At 35.8% G+C, this 19,319-nt stretch overlaps 1 protein-coding gene across 3 annotated transcripts; it reads left to right on the top strand.

Moving 5' to 3' along the window:
- Positions 1-7: 7 nt before the first annotated feature.
- Positions 8-18,530, top strand: per1a (period circadian clock 1a). Of its 3 annotated transcripts, none has more exons than XM_056466724.1 (20): positions 8-160; positions 2,192-2,624; positions 6,765-7,018; positions 7,120-7,241; positions 8,270-8,471; positions 9,419-9,610; positions 11,204-11,282; positions 11,362-11,468; positions 11,550-11,703; positions 12,835-13,078; positions 14,171-14,279; positions 14,370-14,508; positions 14,731-14,849; positions 15,032-15,202; positions 15,293-15,613; positions 15,844-16,784; positions 16,865-17,033; positions 17,151-17,334; positions 17,628-17,778; positions 18,147-18,530. In XM_056466724.1, the coding sequence occupies exons 2-20, from the start codon at positions 2,314-2,316 to the stop codon at positions 18,342-18,344; spliced, it is 4,167 nt and encodes a 1,388-aa protein (XP_056322699.1). In that variant the 5' UTR covers positions 8-160; positions 2,192-2,313; the 3' UTR covers positions 18,345-18,530. The 3 variants fall into 3 exon arrangements, with proteins under 3 accessions (XP_056322699.1, XP_056322700.1, XP_056322698.1); XM_056466725.1 differs by having other exon boundaries at positions 14,367-14,508; positions 15,035-15,202; XM_056466723.1 differs by having other exon boundaries at positions 14,367-14,508.
- Positions 18,531-19,319: the final 789 nt, after the last annotated feature.

Here is a 19,319-nt window from a genome sequence, read left to right as displayed (position 1 = left end):
CAAACAGGAATGATGGTGGTGTCCGTGCACGGGTTGATGATATTCGACAATACGGGAGTTACAGTACTGAAGTACTGTACTGCACAGGCATTTATCCGGATACAACCTCCAAAAAGCTGCCTAAACTACACTTCACATGTGTTTAAAATACTTCTATGAGGTAAGAAAATCTGCGTGTTATGATGATATGTTGTGCATTGTTTGGATAGTCTTGCGTCGTATGTGTAACAGTTATAACGTTAACGTTAAGTGACAGCTGAATCTGCGTTCGACAGAGAAAAAACGCCTAACTGTTAACTCTTATTTTTATGAGAATTTTGGTAGTTTATTATTTCCGTACCTCTATTTAACACGTGCTATTTTATTTGTGGGATTCAGAAAGTACTTTATACCATGTGCAAAAAATGTGTAGTGCGGTATGTAGTTAAAGTTCATTTAAATCTGTTTAATTTAGCCTGTCACTTATTAATTATATTAATGTGTAGAGTTTAATTTAACAAATAATGCCGGAAAAACAATTGTGAAAAACATCAAGTCAAAATTGGTGTTTAAATAATGTTCCTTTCATTCAGAGTATGAAATATAAGATATTTAAGTTAGTATGTCATTATTATGGACATTCCTGCTGCCACTAACGTTTCGCGTCTCTGATCAGTCGTAAGAAAATTATGGTCGTTTTGCTATGTGTTTTTGGTATGGCCATGGCTTTTATGGCTTGTTGCAGGACCTTTTAACTTTAATTATAACAACCTGATTTTTGTAAGATGTAGCCTAATGTGCATGCTGTTAAAGTGCATGCCTGTCAGTTAAAATGTCGTAGTTTCATTAAGTGTTTATGTATGATGTCATTAATTACACAGGTCTACAGATAGAGGGCTCACATTCAGTTTAACTCAAGCGCGTTTACTTCAGTCAAACAAGTTTTTTCTTCGAAAGATATGGAGTCAATCTAGAGCCATATATACTTGCAAAATAAAAGAAAGTTTAGCAAACAAAAAAATACAGTATTGAGCAAAAATAAATAAATAAATAAATAAATAAATAAATAAATAAATAAATCTCCAAAAATCGCAAAGCGAAAATTTATTTTTTTTAAAAACTGCTAAGGGAAAATTAAGTTTTGAGAAATAAAAATAAAATTTAAAAAACATAAAAAAGAACTGCAAATAAAAATCAAGCAGTGCAATTAAAAAAAAAAATTTGCATATATTCAACCTTGAGTTTGCGATACTGTTTTCACTTTGCACTTGTTGATTTACGCTTTATGACATGGCACGTTATCCTGCTGGAAGTAATGGAAGTGCAGGAAACTAGTAATGGAAAATCTCAATCAATGTTACAGTTTCATGCTAAGCAAACAAGCATGTTTCTATACACAGTATTTTTAGATTATGCATAAAGCTATGTCTGAATTTTGATCTTTCTGTTGGATCATATAGCAGTTTCATTGTTAGAATACTTTTAGTCCAATGATTCAGATCATCAAGGGCGGAAATTCGGACTACTCTGGACAACATTTTTTGAGTGGGTTCTCTTATTGTTACTTTCTGGATCTATAGGGAACAATTGATTATTAATCAGTGAGAAAAATCTTTATTTAATTTTAACTTTAAAAATAGTCATCTAAAATTGTGTTTTAAATAATAATTTAAATGCTAAGTTTTTTCCATTGGTGTGTACATATTAATTGGTAATTAATTGGTGAGTGCATATTTCAACGTTACGCTCCCTCTCATGAACAAATATGCTATTTGCTTTCTAGGATTCAGAAAGTATGCCATTTGCAATATAATGCGTCATGTAAAGTGCAGTATGGAGTTTAAGTTTAGTTAAATGTTTTATTAAAATTAAAATCAAAATCCTTAAAATGTATTATGTGCAGATGAAGGGTTTACTTTTATGTGTAATGTCTGAAATAACCCTTTAATGTGTAATGTTGAAAATATCCGTTCAAAATGGGTGTTTAAATCATTGTTATTTTATTTTATGTATTATTTATTTTTTTTATTATAGGAAAGTGTTTTTTTTTTTAAATGTTTGTAATTTTGATCTGTATTTGCCATCAAATAGCCAAAGATGTTGATATGGCAATAAACTCAATACTCACTCCATGCTAAAGTCCTGTGCTGTATTCACTATTTTTATCACATCTCTGTTGTTGCTTATTCTATTTATTATTATTTCCCACCAGATGGTTTGCAACTTTAAAGACAACTAAACGGATGAACAGCAACGCTCTTGTTTCAGCTCAACAAACAATTAAGATGACCTAGTAGTTCACATGTGCAAGACATATGTGATAGATAACTCATTATGAGTAATAACAACTTTCAAGCACCTGTGAGCTGTGGCGGTTTCGCAGAGAAAGCAGCAATGGAGATGGATGAAGAAGAAAGGCAAAACGACATTTCACCTCCAATGACCGACAGCCAGTCTCTGAACATTGACAGTCAGCTGAACATCACGACTGCACTTCAGCAAACACATTCAGGTGACACCGATGCCCAGTCCAGCGGGATCGATTCAACGGAGAGGGAGAACGATGTACGTTTGGGACATGGAACCTCAACCTGTAGCTCACTGCACGGAAAAGGCTCAACCACAGAGACGACGGAAAGCAAGAGGTATGGAATGTTTATGTTGAAATATTTTCATTAGAGGGATTGTTCATCCTCAACTAAAAATTTCATTTTTGGGGTGAACTATCTGTTTAAGGAATTCAGGAAATGATCTACTGCAGCTTCACAAATAATATATATGATATAATATAAATAAATATGTAAAGTGCCCAGCATAATTGAGTACACCCCATTTGAATAAAAATATGTTTATCCATTTCTCAGTGAATATAGGTAATATATTTTGGTGCATTTGACCAAAAACAGATTTATTGAACAGATATACTACCAAAAGTTTGGGGTCTGTAGGATCTTTAAATGTTTTGAAATAAGCCTATCCTGCTCACCAAGGCTGCATTTATTTAATCAGAAATACAATACAAATTGGAAAATTGTGAAATGACATTGCGCTATAAAAACTGTTTAAAAGTAGTTTATTATTTAATTTAATAATTTAGTCCAGTGATTTTAAAGATGATATTTTTTGTCTTCAGAGTCACATGATCCTTGAGAAATCACTGCAATATTAATTATTATTGTTATTATTAATTATATTGTTATTAATGGTAATAGTAATAAAAAACAATAATGACTGGAGTAATAATTTTAGTTGAAACTACATACAATAAGTAATAAATAAATATTTAATAAATAAGTATTTAACAAATTAACATTTAATAAATGCTGCCTTGATAAACAGAATAATTTAATTAGAATAATATTTAAAGAAAAAAAATGACTTTAAACTTTTGACTGGTAGTGTATACATGTATATTAAAATAGAATTTTAGTCACCGAATATATTTATTTAGAAATAGACAGATAATACATTTAAATTTATGCAAAATATTTATTTTATGTTTTTTATTATAATTCTTATTGTTTGTTTTAAGTATTATTTTTCTCACTTTATTGGTTGACTGTCTAATTAGGATAGATAGTAGTTTCAGGTGGGATTCAGACTCATTTGTAATTTATTTATTTATTTATTTTTACTATTTTATTTCATTTGCTCAAGCATCTACTTAAAGTAATTTTCTTTGGTATGTGCGCACATTGACCTCTTTTCATCTATAATGAAAAAAGACTAATTAAACCAACAGTCTAAAAATATGAAAGAAATAAATAGAAATAAGTCAAATGGCCCCAAAACCTATCCCGCAAGTAATAAAATTGGGCTACTAATTTTTGGACCGTTATTCTAAGTTATTTTGTTAGATTAGCTCCTAACTTGGCTCCAAATATCAAAATATAAAACCACATGCTTGTTCTGACCTGTACTTTAATTATATAAGGGATTATGTATCTATTACATATATCTTTTATATAAGAGAATAAGAAATTTGAAATCTTTTATGGTGACTAAACACCTCACCTCAGGAGCACAGTTGAAGGAAGTATAAATAAAGCAGTTATTTAGGATTTTGGTTTCTGCACGGTGATCCTTAATTAGAGTTTATTAAAATGTCAAAAAATCATTTTCGAAATATGTAAAACAAGACTTTCAGTATCACTACTGTTACACTGAGTAACATGTTAGTGCCTGAAAATCATGGTCGAAATGTTAATTTTTCTCTCTCTCTCAGAATTAAAAATTAAGCTGGACACATTTGAATATACCCAGGATAAACTAAGAACAAAGCTGTATTACACTATTATTGTTTTGGTGCTGGAAACTTGTTTGACTTGTACGAAGATAAAAATAGCTTGAATGCTATTATAAGTCACACAGCATCTTAATCTGTAAGTATAATTCTGTATTACCTTTGAACCACTTTAGTCAGCTAAAAGATAAAAACAATGTGTATAGGGAGGAGGTCTGACATATAAATAGCTCACATATTTAATTTTAATAACCCAATTGCAGGAGTTTGGTTTAACCTGGTACAATTTTCTTTCCTGGAAAAGGTTTTCATTTAGGACTTGTTGAGGCGTTGGCACAATGATGAACCTCTTATGGCAAATTAAAACTATTTGTAATTATACAGGCACTGTTTTTAGTTTTAAACATTTTTTTTTTTGTCAGGCTTGTTTGAAAATTATAAGCTAAAATAGTTCCTGGTTTGAAGTGTGAAAACAGAAGTAGTTAAAGCTTGCATCCAATATCATGTTTGTTTTTTCTGAAGTAAATATTCTGGAGGTGGTAATTTAATTTTCATCATATCAAAGTCCATTTTAAAGTCTATTCAATTGGTAGCCATGTCTTTAAAATGATTTAAGTGAACAAATTCACAATCATGCTGCACCACATCATATAGTTTACATTCAATTACTTTATATTTATTCCAAATAGTTTTTAACATGCATAATGAAAGTTGAAGAAACCACAGTTGTTAAAGTTTTTTATTGTTTAAACATGGCAAACACATCAACCAGATCTCAGATCAGAGGATCTTAGATTCACAGATCTGAGGTACAAAACTGATCATTATACAGTGCTCAGCATAATTGAGTACACCCCATTTTAAAAATGATTATTTTATCAATTTCTTAGTGAACATAGGCAATGTATTTTGGTCCATTTAAACAAAACAGGTTTATTAAACAGATATATTTATTAAAATAATATTTTAGTCAACAAACACAATTAGAAATTGAAAGATAATACAATTAAATTCAAGCAAAATATTGCAAAAAGAATTACAACCTAAAAAATTTCAACTAAAATTTTCCATTTTTTGCAGTGTATTTTTAGTGTTATGTACATTAAACCAATCAAAGTCTCATCTCCCATTCCTTTTAAGAGTCAGTTGCGTCGCACCACGCCGCATTTGCTATTTACATGGGGGACTTTGTACGTGGAAAAACTGAATGCTTCACTAGCGAGAAAACAGTCAAACAGAACATCTGCACCACGAGAATAAAAAACAAGCCTACTCCATTCGGCCTCCTGTACTTTAGTGGAGTAAGGAAACGGTGTTGTACACACTCCACTAAAGACATCCATTAGCGTACATATTTATTTTGGTTTGTTACGCACAAAGATTTGTTTCAAAACTATTTCTAAATTCAGTTCTAATTTCCAGCAAACAACTAAATGAACAATAATAACGAAGTGTGGAGTTTTATCCAAACACGCGTCCTGTTCTTATGGCCCATATGGGGATGCATGTGTCTCCAAAACCCGACAAATGGACAAATCTAAACTTGTTTTTATTAAAACAAATTTAAATATGCATATAATAATAATAATAATAATAATAATAATACTAATAATAATATTATACAAATTATTTTAAATTCTTTTTAAAATTTGTATTTAATATATTGTTTTATAACATATAAATTTGGGTGTACTAGTTTTTGGACCATTATTGTAAGTTATTTTGTTAGATAAGCTCCAGAACTGCTTTGTTAGATAAGCTTCAGTACTGACTAATCTAATGTATATGCACAAATATAATATTGTATTGCTTCCTATTAGAAAAATATTCATTTAAAAGATTAATTTGTGAGGGGTGTACTCGTATATGCTGAGCACTGTTATATATTTATGAAACTTGCACTGAGTAAACTTTGGGCAGCCTTTTATGTTAACAAAGTATGTTAACAGAGAAATTAACTAATGATATCAAATCTTGTTCCCTGACACATTGCAAATCTATATTCAGTAACAGAGTAACTTTATAGTAACACAGTAATTTGTAAAAATGTAAATATTCTGGCTGTAATTTTATTAAAATGGAACATTATCTTCTATATTATCAAAATGTAAAAGCTTGAATATATTGCCTCAATACTATGTTGAATTGTAACTCTGTGTTGTTTCTATGCTAACTGAAAAACACTCTTTGCATAGCACGGTATGAATCATAAACATTGCATCGACCATTTATAGACCATATGTTTTATTTTATCGTGGGAGAATTCTATTTTTATAATTAGCGCTATCATAATATTACCCAGCCCTTCCATTTATGCAAGTACACTCCCTTACAAAGTCATCCAAAAAAGTAATTAATTCTTTCACAAATAGAGCTATTCAATTATCTAATGAAATTGGTTTCATATCCATTGTATGTTGCAGAAAATCTAAACGTTTTCCCTAATATCGTGCAGCCGTAGTGTCCTATTTTTGTATATATGAAATGTTTTCCTGTATTAAAAATATTGGCAAAATTCAACTATTAAACTCTCTTTCCTCAGCTCAAATGGAAACAGTCCGTCTCCCCCGAGCAGCTCCGTGTCATTCAGTCTTTTGAGCGGAAGTTCAGAGCGGGATCATTCAACGTCCCAAGCATCCAACAGTGACCAACCAGCCCGACTTCAGACCCAGAGGGAGCTGCTAAAAGTCCTGCGTGAGCTGAAGATCCACATGCCAGCAGAACGGCGCAGGAAAGGCCGATCTAGCACATTAGCATCTCTGCAGTATGCACTTAGCTGTGTTAAACAAGTCAGAGGTACATGAAAAAACTAATACCCCGCCCCAAATAAAACAACTTCAAGATTACGTTTCCTTGTTTGAGTGTGTATTAAAAGGGTGTGTTTTGTTGTTTTGCAGCTAATCAAGAGTACTACCATCAGTGGAGTGTGGAAGAAAGCCATGGGTGCTGTTTGGACCTGTCATCGTTTACTATTGAAGAGCTAGACAATGTTACGTCAGAGTACACCCTTCAAAACACGGTACGCCCAGACAGGTTACCTTGTACACCTACAATATTGTTTACAGCTGGCAAGCTTGCCCGTATTTGATCACTTAGAGGTAGTTTTGGTCAGACATTTGATCAGATTGCTTTAGTAGTGTAAATAGAGTGTGGCAAGATAATATGGAAGAGTCTCATTTAAATCTGAATACTATCTTGGTCACATAAGACATTTTTAAACAATTGTTAATACATGGCAGAAAGGTAATACCTCTTGTTTGACCATCATTTATGATCACACCACTGAAATTGCCTGTTAAAAGTATAGTTTATCCAAAAAATGGAAAGTTATTCACTTTTTACTCACCCTCAAGTGGTTTCAAACCATCATGCGTTTCTTTTTTTCATTGAACACAAAAGAAGACACTGTGAAGAATGTTAGAAACCTGAGAAGAGATGAAACCAACCATCAAAGACTTCAAGGACAACATTTACACTTAATACTCTTTAAACTTTTTTTTGTCAGGCTTGTTTGGAAATTATAAGCTAAATGTTATAAAATAAAATGGTTAATATAAAATAGTTCCTGTCTGGTTTGAAGTGGGAAAACAGAAGTAGTTAAAGCTTGCATCAATATCATATTTTTCTTCTGAAGTAAATACTGTGGAGGTGGTAATTACATTTTCATCATATCAAAGACCATTTCAAAGTCTATTCAAAAAAGAAGACACTTTGAAGAGATTATGTCAATCATCGGAGACTTCAAGGGCAAGACATACACTTAATACACAAACAGTTAATTGAACGTGTACATAGACATTACCTATGTACTATATAACTGCAGGTTAACTGTGTACTACACGTTATGGTATCCAACATTCTTTAAAATGTCTTCTTTTGTGCTCAACAGAAGAAAGAAACTCATATCATGTGTTTGTAACAAGTGGAGGGAGAATAAACTATGACATACTTAATTAACTTTACATTTATTTCCAGATAGACAAAAAGGGTCTCAGATTTTAGTCTAACGCATGAATTCCTCTCATTTCTTCCTCTATTTCTCCTTAGGACACGTTCTCGGTGGCGGTGTCATTTCTCTCTGGTAAAGTGGTGTACATCTCATCCCAGGCGGCCTCTCTGTTGCGCTGTAAAGCTGAGAGGCTGCAGGGGGCGCTGTTTTCAGAGCTGCTCGCGCCTCAGGATGTCAGCACCTTTTACAGCAGCACTGCTCCCTGCCGTCTGCCGCCTTGGTCCTCCTGTGCTGGAACTAGTGAGTGGGCTTAAATTTTTTTAAATATATTTTATTATTACAAGCATATGTTGATTTTACCATAAATGCATTAAGCAACTGTGCACATGTTTTCATGTGCCTTAACTGGTAATATTGGCACACTAATATAGTATTTTTAGGCATAATATCCTATGGGTACACTAGTGAAATTTGGGTTAAGATTGTGCTCCACTAACCTGTTTTTTATGTTAAATTATGTGATTCTGTATTATTATTGGTAAGAAAATGCCCCCAAATGGAATCGGTTATTGATGATATAAATAGAAAAAGATTTAACATGAATGTCTAAATTCTATAAAAATTAAATTGATGAAATTGACAAAAACAAAAAAGTTTTTATTTTCATATTTGCCATTTTTTTAATGAATTCTCTTTCATAATATTAATATAATTCATACTGTGTAATAGTGTCAATAATATAAATGTAATATCTTTAATATAACATAATATTGATATAAATTAAACCATAATACTAAAAGATACTGAAATATCACTGCTGCTGACACAATCATATTGCAGATGTTTTTGTCCTTTCTCATTGGTTGTTGATTACATACATCATACTGCATTTCAGTTTAGTTAAAAGATTAGTTTGCATTTGCTCATCATTTGTATGTTTAAAACATGCTAGACTTTCATTTATTTCATTCAGATTTAATGAAACCCTGAAAAAAATGTATCTGAGAAAACGCAATCCATTAAAAAAATGTACATTTTGAGAATTTAAATTTCTTTTTTTCTGATATTTTCTGATATTACTTATGTGAATGTAACTCTTATGAGCTTGAAAATAATGTAAGTATGTTAGGAGGTAATACAACAACAACAAATTGTAATTTGAATTGTAATATTTTGTTATTTTGTAAAGGTTGTCCAAAACTGTGCAGTAAAAATTCGGTATGTATTAAAGCACCATTTGTGTTCAGGCTCACAGGTGGACTGTGCAGAGGAAAAGTCTATGTTTTGCCGGATCAGCAGAGGCAGAGACAGCAATGGAGAGGTGAAGTATCACCCCTTCCGTCTCACACCATATCAGCTCACCCTAAGAGACTCAGACACGTCCCAGCCTGAGCCCTGCTGCCTGCTCATCGCAGAGAGAGTTCATTCCGGATACGAGGGTAAGACGAGACACATGCATGTACACGGCACATACATTACCATTCAAATTTTTGTGGTCAGGCAGATTATAATTTTTATTCAGCATTATAATGTTATTAAGCAAGGGCATTAAAGACAATTATACTGGTACAAAACAATTCTGCTGTTGTGTACTTCATATTCATCAAATGTCATGGTTTCCAGAAAAATATTAAAGTAAAAAAATATGAAAGATATTATATTTTAAATATTAAAGTCAAATCCCCAAGATGTTTGGTCAAATGTGGATCAAAAATTTTAAGAATAAAAAAAAGGGATCAGGTTATTTTAAGAAAATTTGAGTGATTTCTGTCCCTCCATCCAAAACTTAAACATCGATGTCAATATACATCCATCAACAAACAATCTTTAAAACCTAGGTCTCAAACTCAATTCCTGAAGGGCAGCAGCTCTGCACAGTTTTGCTCCAACTCTAATCAAACACAGCTGATTCAACCAATCAAGGTGTTCAAGACTACTAGAGACTATTAAAGCTGAGGACACACTGCATTTTTCTCCCCGTAGACTTCCATTCATGTGCACGCAAAAGCGTCAGACTGGAAACGCAAGATCTGCGAAATTGCATCATATGATTGCGTGAGACCAATCGAAGATCATAACATGACCTCTCTGGAGAGAAATGTAAAATATGGACCAATCGCTCGCTTTTTAAAATGTCTAATCATTTGTGCTGAGCTGTGACCCTTCAGAAATTGAGTTTGAGATCACTGCTTTACAGCATTCAGATTGGGTCAGGGAAGGTCAGTCCTGTTTGCTTGATAAGTGGGAACCAATTTGGTTTATTATTGTATGACACTTATGAGCTTCTGTTAATACTTACAGATCAGATAAAATCCAAAAGTGAAACGTAAAAAGCGATGTTGTCTCCTAGGAAGACTTGGATTAAACCTCTTGTTTTGAATGGAAGCATCAGAATTGTTGGTGGCATGACTTCAGTGGATGTCCAAAATGAAGTCTGAAATGTTCTGAAATAGACTACATGTTTGGAGCAACATGACACCCTCACTAATGAGCCTGAAAATATATGTTAAAGCCTATACATAAAAAAAAAGACCAAATTAACATATTTGAATGATTTCTGAAGGATTGAATCCCTCAAAAGTGGTGTAATGTGGGACGAGCACAATAGTTTGTTTCATTATAAAATATATTATAATAGGAAACACTTCATTTAAATTCTAACAGTTGTTCGCAGCATTACTATTCTTACTGTTCTTTTAATGTAATAAATGCTTTGAGCATAACATAGAAGACTATTTGTTAAGATACTTGTTTTGTTGGCTAACTGAAAGCCAGACTCGCTGTCATGAAGGCATAATCTCCACACTTAAATAATACAAGAAACTTCCCATACAGTCTATTATAGATTATAATGGATTTAAACATTGTTCTAGTATCACTTTAATTACTCTAACTACATCTTATTATTAGCCAAATGTCCCCTTAATTGAACAATCACCCTTATGTAATATTGACACCTAATTAAACACACCTTACTCTCGGTTATCGTTGTCTGTGTCTCTGTTCTGATGTGTTTTGCTTTTTTATAACAGCGCCTCGTATCCCAGCTGACAAGAGAATATTTACCACTAGTCACACCCCGAACTGTCTCTTCCAGGAGATTGATGAAAGGTTCGCAGTTTTGTCACAATTTAACCATCCACGTCTATTTTGGAGTAGTTGCAATAATGTACTCCACTATCGTTTGCAGGGCAGTGCCATTATTAGGTTATCTGCCTCAAGACTTGGTTGGGAAACCCGTGCTTGTTTACCTGCATCCAGAAGACAGACTGCTCATGGTGGCCATTCACAAGAAAAGTGAGTCGTTCATTCTGAATTCAGTGGTGAATGTTTGCAAAGGAAGACTTGTTAATCAAATTTTCATCTTCTCTTCATTAGTTCTTAAGTTTGCCGGACAACCTTTTGATCACTCGCCCCTGCGTATGCGTGCAAGAAGTGGTGAATATCTGACCATTGATACCAGCTGGTCTTCCTTTATCAACCCATGGAGCAGGAAGGTGGCTTTCATAGTGGGACGCCACAAAGTTCGAACGTAAGTGACAGTCATAAAAAATATTCATGAGCTAAAACGAAGTTATTTTCCTAAAATAAAACTAAGACGAAGGCTAAAACTATTGGTCAAGACATTTTCGTATACGGAAAACAAATGTAAATTTCCTACTGAAGGAAAAACTGAAATTTAAAAAAATGCTTAATTGTAAAGAAAATGAAAGATTTTTTTTAAATATTATAATAAACATTCATCCTGTTGGCACCAATAGCCTTAGTGGTTAAGTTCACTGGTGTTCATGGTGACCGGAGTTCAATTCACAGTTTGAGAATTTTTGTCGATTCTTCCACATTCCTGTTTCCACTCTCCACTGTCCTGTCAATTAAAGATTAAAAGCCGTTATTGCCTTTATTAATCTGGGTCACCACAGCGGAATGAACCGACATCTATCCAGCATATGTTTTAAGCAGTGGATGCCCTTCCAGCTGTAACCCAGTACTGGGAAACATCCATACACTTACATTCACACTCATACACTACAGTCAATTTAGTTTATTCAATTCAGCTATAGCACATGTCTTTGGACTGTGGGGGAAACCGGAGCACCCGGAGGAAACCCATGCCAACACAGGGAGAACATGCAAACTCCACACAAAAATGCCAACTGGCCCTGCCAGGACTCAAACCAGCGACCTACTTGCTGTGAGGCAACATTGCTAACCACTAAGCCACAGTGTCACCTCCTATCATAATCAAGGCAAAAAAACGTAAATAAATCAATTTAAAATAACAAATAAAGTCAACTCATAAGTCAGCTGAGGTGGCTCGGGCATCTGTTTCGGATGCCTCCTGCACGCCTACATAGGGAGGTGTTCCAAGCATGTCCCACCGGGAGGAGGTCTCGGGGAAGACCCAGGACATGCTGGAGGGACTATGTCTCTCGGCTGGCCTGGAAACGCCTTGGGATCCCCCGGAGGAGCTGGAGGATGTGTCTGGGGAGAGGGAAGTCTGGGGTTCTCTCCTAAGACTGCTGCCCCCGCGACCCGGCCCCAGAAAAGCAGCAGAAAATGAATGAATGAATGATAACTAATAAAAATATAAAACTCTAATAGCCTTGGCCAAAACTGAGATCTAGTGGTAAGCGGTGTAACAAAACTCACTTTCGTCCCATAGGAGTCCGCTGAATGAGGACGTGTTCACTGCTCCTGAGGGTGGAGAGATGAAAACCGTGTCTCCAGATGTACCGCAGCTGAATGAACTGATCCACAGGTTCTTGGTTCAGCCCGTTCACGGTGGCAGCTCACAGGGGTACGGCAGCCTGGGCAGTAGTGGCTCACATGAGCACCAGCAAAGTGCCACTTCCTCCTCTGAGAGTAATGGACATACATCTGAGGACCAGATCAAGCCCAGGAAACCAGTGAGCACATTTATATTGATCAGTCCACATCGTGTACACATGAAAGCGTTTGAATTTATACATTGCTCAGCAAAATTGAGTACACCCCATTTTGAAAATGAATATTTGTATCCATTTATCAGTGAATATAGGCAATGTATTTTGGTGCATTTAAACAAAACAGATTTATTAAACAGATATATTTATTAAAGTAATATTTTAGTCAACAAACACATTCAGAAATTGAAAGATAGTACGATTAAATTCAAGCAAAATATATATAAAAAAAAAAGTTTAATTTTTAAAAGTTTAACTAAATTTAATAATTTTCTATAACATAAATTTGGGTGTATTCATTTTTGGACCGTTATCATAAGTTATTTTGTTAGATAAGCTCCAGATTTCGCTTCAGTACTGACTAATCTAATTCATATGTACCAATATAATATTGTATAGCTTCCCATTAAAAATATGAATTTAAAAGATAGATTTGTGAGGGGTGTACTCATATATGCTGAGCACTGTATAATGAAATACTTGCGTAAAAAAAAGTTTCACCAAGGATGAATTTATTCATCAAAAAAGTTAAAATAATAATGTTGTGAAATATTATTACAAAAACTTTAAAGGACTATTTGTGGATTTACCATATTTTATAATGTATTACTATGATTACACATTATTAGTAGCCATTACTTCAGTTTTAGTGTCACATGAGAAATAATTCTAAAGCTGCTAAAGTTTTACATGCGAAATGTTATACTTTTTTCAGGATTATTATTTCATTTATTAAGTGTTCACTGTCACTTTTGATCAATTTATTATATTCCTGATGATGTAAGAATGTATTTATTCATAAAACATTTACCCCAATTTTAGAATGCTAGTCTACATACAGTAAGCAGTAATAGTTCTGTTATGCTGGACATATTTAAAAATGATAAATATTAATTGTGGCCTGATTGAATCTTTATATGCACGATCAACATAAAAAAAAAACAGTTTTTTACTATTGCAATGCTGAATGTGTCAGCTTTCCAAAGGCAGAGATGTCAACCACCTATGTAAAAATTGTGCAATGTGCTAACCTTTACTTCATTCACTCTTGTCTAGATGACATTTGAGCAGATTTGTCAAGACATGCACATGGTAAAGACCAACGGACAGCAAGTTTTCATTGAATCACGAAACCGACCAACAGCTCTCAAACAGGGCAGCTTGGGTAAAAAGTTTCAATCGTTAATCACCTCACTTTATCTCTTTAGCCTGAGGTCAAATTTTGAGTGACGTTACTGCTATAATTTTTCAGAAGCACTGGCAAAGGCAGCAGATACAGCAGAGGCCTCTGCTAGGGATGGTCTGGCAAGTTTAGCACTGTCCAGTCCACCCAGGAAGGAGCTGCCTATGATCTACTCATACCAGCAGATCAACTGTCTGGACGGCATTGTACGGTGAGTCTCTTGTCTGTATTAGTGCTGAGAAACAGTTTAACTTGTGTGATTTTTGATGTTGTTATTATTATTTCATTTATTTATTTTTAATTACTTTTTTTCATTTAGATTTTTTAAATGCTCGTTTTAAGAGACAAAGTATGTTGAATAACTTTTTAGGTTGTATGTTTGGTATGTGCATTGAATATGTAGTGATCTTATGTACATCACTGTGTTGTTCAGATATTTGGAGAGCTTTAATGTCCCTGGCACAGTGAAGAGGAAGTGTGGCTCTTCCTCTTGTACAACCTCTTCTACCTCTGATGATGATAAACAAAGGGAAGGAGCTGGAGCAACTCAAGGTTAGTAAAGAATTACTAATGGAATATTCACCCAACACTACCTATAAGTATTCAGAAAGTCAGAGCCAGAGCAGAATCATTAAACCAATAAATTTAGGCATTCTTTTAGTATCTATTTATGAATGTTCTTTGTGAAGATGTGCAGAATTCACTCTTCAGTTCACTCTTCCCTTCAAACATAGCAGAGACACTTGTGGTGACCGAGGGGTCAAAGGTCGTTCCTGCAGCACCGGCACACCCTCTAACCCCTCTTGCTCTACACTGTAAGGCCGAAAGCGTTGTCTCAGCCACTTCGCAGTGCAGTTTCAGCAGTACTATTGTTCACGTTGGTGACAAGAAGCCACCCGAATCAGGTCTGGACAATGACCTATGGTATTGTGGTCTTGTATTCTATTAAGTGCTATTCTCAAAGAAGCTATCTTTTCTGTTTGATCTACATCCAGACATTGTTATGATGGAGGAGCCGCCAACCACCCCAACAGCTTCCATGTCAGCTCCCGCCACCTCTGTTGCCTCTCCCATACCTGTTAATCTCCAACCAATGACTTCCCCCACTGCACCTGTGCCTGAGAAAGAAAAGGAGAAAGAGAGGAGAAGTGGAGGAAGCGCAGGGAAGGGTCTCACGAAAGCAGTGTTATCTGCACATACTCAACAAGAAGAGCAAGCCTTCCTCAACCGCTTCAGAGACCTCAGCCAGCTGCGGATGGTCCAACCTTGTGGGCCGCCACCACCACGCAGAAGCACATCTATACCTGGAACAAAAGGTACCCGAATTGTGTAGTTTTCAAGAATTTGTTATTTTGACCAATGCACAAGATGAAAAACTCTGTTTAGCTACATCCCTAATAAAACTCACCTTAAAAGACAGAACCAATGTTTTTAGGATTGCCTGAATATCATTGGTAGGTGTGTTTGATTAAGAATAGAGATGTAGGGTATTAGCCCTCCAGGACTGAAATTGCCTATCCCTAACTTCCTTTTTTTTTTATTTTAGGAGTGAACAGCTCCCAAAATTATCCTTCTGTAGGCAACACCAGCAGTCGTCGGCATGGCAGGGGTGGAAAAAGACAGAAACATCAAGTAGAAGGCAACATTCCAGACAATCCCCCAATTTCTGCATCTGGCCCCTATAGAGGACCCAGTCCTGCTCAGATCAGACCCAACTTCCCCTCTGTCCAGCACTCTTCCAACTCTTGGGCCCCATCTGCTGCATCCCAAACCAGCGGTGCTCCAGGGGTGACATCTTTTTCTCCAAGCTACATGACCATGTTCCCAACTTCCTCACCATTCTCAGTAACTCAGATGGGAACTGATCCTTTCCTGCAAACAGGAGTCCCTAGATTTCCAGCGCAAGGCTTTCCTTCAGTGATGCCACCAGTCATGACATTCATGATGCCCAACTACATGTTTCCACAACTCTCTAATACAGGACCACAGTTGAACCCAGCCAACTCGCAGCTCAACGCCCAAATGAACTCCTTGGGCCAGTTCCCTCCCTCTGTTGTTCAAATGAGTGTACCAATGTTCAATCCTGCAATGGGGCAATTTTATCCATTGGGCTCCCAAATGAACCCTGCCATGCCTGCAATAATTCCCCAGCAGTTCTACAACCCAAATCCTCAGTTCAATTTTTCCAACTCTCCATCAATGCCTGCTGCGAATGTCAGCACTACACCACATGGACAGTCTCGCTCCAGCACACCCCAGTCCACTGGGCCACAAGCTGGTGAGAGGGACGGGGCTGGATCTCCTTTGTTTCAGTCCCGATGCTCTTCCCCACTTAATCTTTTACAACTTGAGGAATTGCCAAGCAACAGAACGGATGCTACACAACAGACTCCACCTCCAGGGGGTGGGGCAATACAAGGGGGCGGGGTAGTGGTGCAAAATTCCAGCAGTCGCAGCAACACCCAAGATCCCAAACTAAATGACCATGTAAGTATTAAGGACCATTTTAAACTCTTTGGTTTTTCCAATACCTTGCTTCTTGGCTAATTTAAGCTAATTTACTTTAGCCTGAAGTCAGTGAGTCCAACCAGGATGCGCTGTCAACATCCAGTGACATGCTGGACCTACTCCTGCAAGAGGACTCCCGCTCGGGCACTGGGTCGTCAGGGTCCGGGTCAGGGTCTGGGTCCTTTGCTTCTGGATCAAATGGATGTAGCACATCTGGAAGTGGCACTAGTGAGTAATTTGTTCCTGTATGCTAAGCTCTTAAAGTCACCAATACTAAGCTTTCTTGTCAGTTATACTGGTCACTCATGCAATTCCATTTTTCCCCTTTATAAATGCTAATCTTAGGGAGCAGTAATACTAGCAAGTACTTTGGAAGCATTGACTCCTCAGAGAATGATCACACTCACAAGCCAGCATCTGGAGACCTGGGAGGGGAACAGTTTATCAAATTTGTCCTGCAGGACCCCATCTGGCTCCTCATGGCCAACACGGATGACAAGATCATGATGACATACCAGATTCCTATCAAGTAAGGCCATTTTAACAAAGTTAAACTTGTTAGTCAGTCTTACAAGTCTAGCTTTTTGACTACAACTGCAGAGTACAGATCCGGTCATGTTCTGACACCCTTGCTGGTTAATTACAAATAACCAAAACCTTGCTCCGCAACGTGTAATAAGCTGGTTTTTGTGATTGAGGCGAAGCTGATTCTGAAGTCTGGTTTGTAAATATTACAATGTGATTTTAGTGGGATTTTGGTAGACTTTAGGAGAGTATACACTGTTGCTGGAAGATAGACTACATTAATTTGTGTATTTACAGAGACAGAGATTCTGTGCTGAAAGAAGACAGAGATGCCCTGAAAGCAGCTCAGAAGCATCAGCCTCACTTTACTGAGGACCAGAGGAAAGAATTAACTCAGGTTCACCCGTGGATTCAAACTGGCTGCCTACCCAAAGCCATCAACGTTACTGTGAGTAGCTATTCGAATTACACAAAGTCTGCATTTAAAAGTAGATCAATTATTTTCTGCTTTCTAGTGCAGTTCGATTGATTAGATGTAGTTCTGATGCAGTTCTTAATGTGTATATAATTTAAAAATGAGGTATTACCCGTAATTATATACAATAATATCATTCACTGTATTAATCCAAGATGGTGGATGAAATTAACTCTCAGTTATGTTGTGTTCAACACTGAATATTGATTGAAGAAATTGTGTGCTTGTTTATGCTTCTAAGAGTATTTCGTTAGCCTATAAACATGTTAACACTACTTCGCACAAAAAGTGTAATTTTGCGTACCTTGCTTGTAAGTTAAAAGTTGTTTCTTCTTTCACAGTCTTGCACAGGATGTGAATCATCCCCAGATTCCTCCACTCTTCCTCCATTTGATTTGGAATTCCATGAAATGGATCTCAATGTAGTTTTGAGAGAAGAGGCCAAACAAGAAGATAAACTTGCAGAAACAGCCTTTCCCTTGAGCCCCCCATCATCTGATAATGAACAAAGAGACAACCAGGCCAACCTGAGCACATAGTGGACCATTACTGAGGTGAATGCAACATCACAAGCAAAGGTGAAGCAGGACCACAGACTGCTGGACAATGATTGGTTATGTTTCTGCCTCATTGGTTTTAGGACCAAGTACCCTGTTGAAAAACCCTCCAGCATTTTCTGGTTAGATGGTTTTGAACCAATGTGGATGGTATTAGCTGGTGCTTTACTGGTCTTAAGCAGCAAAGAACCAGCACATGACCAACAAGAAAGCTACCCAACAATTATTTGCTGTTTCTTTTTTCAACATTGTTGAGTTTGAGAAGTTTATGATGTTTAATTCGCTCAGGTTCAACGGTATCAAGGGCATATTTTCACATCCTTCCTTGAAGGTATAAATAATGTGTAGCTTCATAACCAGATTTCTGGTTGGGGACACCTTTGAGTTGTTCATTTGTTGGACAATGTGACTGTTTAAGGAATAGTGTTGTACTATATTATGCTCCCAGGTTCTCATAATTATTCATGAGCCTGCCTGGCCTTATCCAATGAAAGGTGCTGTTTCATAATTATTCATGACGCCATGTGACTGTTTTGTGTTTTAGGCAGTTCTTCAAACTGTGATGTTTTTTAGTTTAGTATTAAGAAACGAAAACATAAGTGTGACACTTATTTAACAGACACTGTTCCTTTGCCAATTTTCCAACCTTTTCACGCCAAGTGTATGGGAACCTGTCCTGTGTCAAGAAAGGCACCTTTAAATAAAATGCATTATTATTATTATTATTATTATTATAAAAAAAAATGCCAGTTTCTCTTACCAGTTACCGGCAACCACATTATGCCTCTATCCTGGAATTCAATTATGCAGGGAATGTTTTATATATATATATATATAAAATTAGTGTTTTTTTTTTTTTTTTTTTTTACATTTTCTAGCTAAGCTGCTGATGCATTGCAATCATGTACTCACATATTTGTATTTTTGCATTATTCTGAAAGTAACTACCCCAGTACT

Source organism: Danio aesculapii, chromosome 10, assembly GCF_903798145.1.
Source record: "Danio aesculapii chromosome 10, fDanAes4.1, whole genome shotgun sequence".
Lineage (NCBI taxonomy): Eukaryota > Metazoa > Chordata > Actinopteri > Cypriniformes > Danionidae > Danio > Danio aesculapii.
Note: the sequence above shows the minus strand (reverse complement) of the source record. Positions and strands in the feature narration are given on the sequence as shown.

Coding starts and splice junctions, on each gene's coding strand:
- per1a (XM_056466723.1), top strand. CDS start 2,314: ATGAGTAATAACAACTTTCAAGCACCTGTGAGCTGTGGCGGTTTCGCA. Junction 11,283..11,361: donor TTCCAGGAGATTGATGAAAG/GTTCGCAGTTTT, acceptor TATCGTTTGCAG/GGCAGTGCCATTATTAGGTT. Junction 17,779..18,146: donor CCAAAGCCATCAACGTTACT/GTGAGTAGCTAT, acceptor CTTCTTTCACAG/TCTTGCACAGGATGTGAATC.